The sequence below is a fragment of the Morone saxatilis genome, unplaced genomic scaffold (genome assembly GCF_004916995.1).
Source record: "Morone saxatilis isolate NCDOM2014 unplaced genomic scaffold, NCSU_SB_2.0 Contig17, whole genome shotgun sequence".
Classification (NCBI taxonomy): Eukaryota; Metazoa; Chordata; class Actinopteri; family Moronidae; genus Morone; species Morone saxatilis.
The window spans coordinates 454,303-459,572 of NW_023339729.1; the positions used below are offsets into that span (position 1 = coordinate 454,303).

A 5,270-nucleotide genomic window follows, 5' to 3' on the forward strand; every position below is an offset into this window, starting at 1 on the left:
ACACACACACACACACACCACTAGATATGTTGATGTCATGTCAGCCTTTAATATGACAAGAGAAAACTACTTTAGATACATGCATGCTTTAACAATACATTTCTGTGAATACACTTAGTCACTTTTGAATAAATCTGGTTATTTCTATTCAGTCTAAACACCAGATAACAGAGCTACAGAGGTAGCGCTCTCTCACTCTTCATCTCCCACAATGTGTGTGTCCAGGCCATCACCATCGAAGCAGAGACTCGCGCCGACGGCAGCAGGAGGACGACTCGCTACGACATCGACATGACCAAATGCATCTACTGCGGCTTCTGTCAGGAGGCCTGTCCTGTGGACGCCATCGTAGAGGTGCGTATGTGATCCACAGCGCAAACTGTGCAGGTCCCCATACAGTAAATTAAGTTTTTCATGTCACATGATGGTTCTTTAAATAGTCTCATTTTATCCGACTTTCCCACATCCTTAAAATGCAATACCAATGGTTGCCCAGCAGATGTCGTCAATGTGACACACGCTCAGTTGCCTGCCTGTAGTAAGTGATGGGAGGAAAGTAATTTATAATGTGATGATGCTTATCTTTACCTCTGTCCTCTTTCGTATTTCTCTGATTCATCTCTTCTCCTTTTAAACCTGCTCTTACCTCTGATCCCTGTCTTCTCTCTTCCATTCCCTCTCTCCATCCTCTCTCTGTCCTTCTCTCCTCAGGGTCCTAACTTTGAGTTCTCCACTGAAACCCACGAAGAACTGCTCTACAACAAAGAGAAGCTCCTCAACAATGGAGACAAGTGGGAAGCAGAGATAGCTGCCAACATACAAGCTGATTACCTCTACCGATAGACGCCACACACACATAAACACACGTTGTACAGTTGGCACATACCAGCACAACCTCTCACACACATACGTCCATACTGTACATTCTGTAAGAAGACAGCAGTGAAGGGTGTGCTTCACAGGGTTTGCATCTTTTATTTCAAACAGAACATTACCAACACATTTCCTCTGCTGTCAGTGTCATCCCCTTCTAATATGATGAACATATTTATTGTGCAAAGAGAAATATTGTGCTGGCTTTACTGCCTCAGCATGGTTCACTGCGAGCGTCCAGTGAGGACCATGTGGTTGTGTCCGTACAGTCCCACTGGACTACAAAGCACAAAGAGTCATGCTGTGACAGTAGTATCAGCGCTGTACACTGATTGCAGACTTCATCCTGGTTTTCTTTTGATTCTGATGTCCCACACATGTATACATTGATTATTATTATGTTGGGTGTCCATGCAGAGTTTTATGGTCTTTGTGCTGTTTTCACCCTGACTCAAATAATAAAATTCTGGGGGAAACACTAAATGTGTTGAGTGTGAAAGTTCCATTGTGACTTTGGAAAAAGTAGAAGACAAATGACAACAGTAAACCGCATCTCAACGTCACCAAACTGAGCAGTAACTAGGCATGGCACAATATGTCATGTCACGATTATCTTATCCAAAATAACTGCAATACATGATATTATCAGGATAATCATGACAATAGAAGAAACACATTTCTTGCATTATTGGAAAGATGTGGGCTCCTCCTTGTTGGAAATCAATATATGACTGTATGTTGGAGAGCTAGAGCAGCTTTTACAAGTCAAGCCATGTGAGAATATTGACGATTATCACAATAATGGAAATTAACCACAATAAATGATCTTTATCCCAAGTTTGAGTTGGCTAATCTCCTGAACAGGTAAGCATTGAGAATCAGTTAAGTTTATTTGGCTAACTATCATGCTAACACTCTTTATTCAGACCAAAGTCAGGTGTGTGTAGGGATGTTTTTTGTTAAACGTAACCGCTGTGAGACAATCTGAAAATAGTTTTCTTTCTCTGATTCACCGGCTTTCTACTGGGGCCTCCTCTACTTCTCAGTCCTCAGTCATCTTTGTCTCTCAACCATACAAACCATGTTTTTATGGTAGCCCACTGTAGAGCCCACTATCTACACTGGCTGTAGAGAGGGCCGTACAAAGCACACAGGTTGGATTACCTCGACAGCAAATATACAAATAAAAACGAGAAAAGAAATATCAATAAAAAGTATTGATGTAAGTGTATTCTATAAGACAACAGAACAATGGAAACCAAGATTTTTTTTATTAAAACTATATTTTTAAAGGAAAATGTATTTTAAAATTGCAATCCTGCTAATAATCCCCACTTTTACTTAATGTCACTAACCTGATTGTCTTTTTTTCCCCCTGTACCTGTAATGGATTACAGTTACCTTCTTTTGTATGCTGATAACATAACTCATCACAGTGCAGAAAAAGCACAGAAAATCAACTTAACTTTATTTATACAGCACCTTCCATACAAACATGCAGCCCAAAGTGCTTCACATAGAAAATTGAAACAACCCTAAATACAATTGTGCTAGGCTAAAAATGAATACAATAAAAACTAATATTACCAGACAAATAATGTAAAAAACAAAGATTACAACCTACAAACTAAGGCTGTAACATTACTCCAAAGTAAAAGCCAGAATAAAAAGCTAATTAATTTCCTTCCTCCAAAACTGAGAGAGCTTGCCCTTCTAATATCCGTTTAGGGGCCCAATAAACAGAGGGCACTCTCACCAGTACTTATATGGGACACATAATGAACATTTAAAGTAGGGTTGCATACTCTTTATTCAGGCTCTGACTACAGCCTATGTTCAGTATGATGATGATGAGTCTCACCAACATTAAATATCAAACAGCATGTGGACTTGAATGACAGACAGATTTTACCTCTCCCTTTTTATTGAGGTCCCTCTAACACAGTAGTTCCACCTTTTTACTTCATTCTTTAAGCTGAGTGACATATTTTACAGAGTTTGTGTAAAACAAGTGATTTGGATACATTTTGATCAATTATTTCCTGTGAATATTGATCAGAGATGAGTTTATATGAATATACTTAATGTTTTTGGGAACCTTTAATACAATTCTCTCTGTATGTTTGTTTGTTTTGTTTAGATTTTCAACAATCATACATATTTAATAGGCTTCTTTTTTATACTCTTTGCAATTTTCTATAATTCTTTTTATAACTAACTCTGGTTCCCATACCCATCATTGTACACTTAATGATTTGCTAGACTCACTAAGTCTCCATTGACAGTTTAATTTGTATATTTTTGTGTACAAGGCCATGCTCCCCTCATATTTATGTAATCTCCTGAAACAGAAGTCCATCAGTCTATTGAATTTGCTTTATCGGCACAAGTCTAACAAAGACAATATTGCCAAATCATTCAGAAATGATAAGTTTTTAAAAAAAATCTTAAATCTAGAAAATACTGGAAAACAAACATTTTGCCCAGTGTGAGATTGTGGAAGTGTGTGTTAAAGTTGATGTGTGTGTCTGTGTGTGTGTATTGTCTTGTTGTTGTTGGTGTTTGTGTTAATGTTGTTTGTGTGTGTATGTGTGCTTATGTTGTTAGTTGCGTGTGTTATGGTTGCATGTGTGTGTCTGTGTTAAACTAGCAAATATAATCAATTATTTACAGATTTACAAACTAAATTAACAAAATAGCAACAGCAATACCAAAAATTCAATGAAAAAATAGATTCATATTCTAAATATAAAATACATTTTAATTTAAAATGAACAATTAAAAAGAATTCAGGTCATCACAGAAGCTGATACATACAGTAAATCTGGCAGATTCTCTGTCTGCAATGTTTAGGGTTTATTTTTCAAATTTGGGAAAATGTTTCTGAGCCAGGGCATGAGGTGAGGAAGTGTAGCTCTGTCTCTATCTTCAGTCTTCAGCTTCGTTCCACCAGGTTCCAAGGGTTTTCACTGAGCTGGGGGAGAAAGCTTTCTCTTACTTTGCTCCCTGGACTTGAAATAATTTGCTAAACTTACTGCATCTCAGAGATCTAGTCCCACTGGGAGAATTGAGCGATGTAACAATATACATTATTTTCTCAGACAAAAAGCTACAAAATATATTTTCTCTCATACTTTTATTTCTGAGGTAGGGTCTAAACTGTGCAAAACAATATATACAATACTAATTAACACTTGTAGTTTTGTTACTTAATAATAGACCATATTATTATATTATATTATATATTATTAAAAGAGAATGAGTACTCTTGTGGTAGTACCACCTTATAAGGCCCATACTGAGTGTATTGAGATCATAATTCATGTACAACATGTGCTTTATAATGACTAATAAAGAGCCAATATACATGCTAATAAACAACTAGTTAATGGTTAATATGTGTACCTTAATATAAAGTGCTACTGAGATTTCAATCCCAATACATACCATAATAACATACCTGGCCAATAAAAGTGATTCTGATTCTAACTTTTTGAAACTTAAGATTTGTTTGAAAAATTGCCTTGCCTTTTTGTTTCATCACTTCTATTGTCTTTTACTGTCCAGAAAGCAATACGAAGGCTCATTTAGAATCAGTATATAAGATATTCAACTTTACACAGTTCGTCAGAATGGCCATTAGAACTAAAGAACTGTAGGTCCTATAAGAATAAAATGAATATAAAGCAACATGCAACATACTTTGTCGTGTAATAAAGTGAAAGTAACAATAATGATTGCATCCATGTTGGTGTGTAAAGTGTGCGTTTTCCTAATTCTTTTCTCTGTGCATAACTTGTCTCCACACTGCAGGCAGGTTGCCATGGAAACACAATCCTCCACCAGCTCCACCAATCACAGGAGGGGGACTGTACAGTTGTATTTGCATGCAGCCTGTATAAAGTGAGTCCCTCTCCCGCCAGACAGTTGCCATCTTTGCTGTTAGGTACTGCAGAGGAAGAAGAGGAAGAATGCCTGAGCCAGTGAAGTCCGCGCCCAAGAAGGGCTCCAAGAAAGCTGTGACCAAGACTGCCAGCAAGGTAGGCAAGAAGAAGCGAAAGGTCAGGAAGGAGAGCTACGCCATCTATGTGTACAAGGTGCTGAAACAGGTCCATCCCGACACCGGCATCTCGTCCAAGGCCATGAGCATTATGAACTCCTTGTGAATGACATTTTTGAGCGCATCGCCGCTGAGGCCTCCCGTCTGGCTCACTACAACAAGCGCTCCACCATCACCTCCAGGGAGATCCAGACGTGGTGGCTCTTAGAAGAGCCGTTGGTTAAGTGGCAAGTACACGCTGTTTTAACTTGGAGCTGGTGTACTTGGTCACAGCCTTGGTAGCTCAGACACGGCGTGCTTAGCCAGCTCACCAGGCAGCCAGCCAGAACGGACAGCG

The 5,270-nt window shown here is 38.5% G+C and overlaps 1 protein-coding gene and 1 pseudogene across 1 annotated transcript in view; both read left to right on the forward strand.

The window, feature by feature from the left end:
- ndufs8a (NADH:ubiquinone oxidoreductase core subunit S8a) overlaps positions 1-1,356 on the forward strand; it is a gene marked incomplete at its 5' end in the record, with an annotated part of 10,066 nt that extends 8,710 nt beyond the window's left edge. The window contains 2 exon segments of the mRNA XM_035659752.1: positions 226-354; positions 712-1,356. Coding sequence (XP_035515645.1) covers positions 226-354; positions 712-843 — 261 coding nt within the window. The 3' untranslated portion in view covers positions 844-1,356.
- Positions 1,357-4,844: 3,488 nt separating this feature from the next.
- LOC118327241 overlaps positions 4,845-5,270 on the forward strand; it is a 2,928-nt pseudogene continuing 2,502 nt past the window's right edge.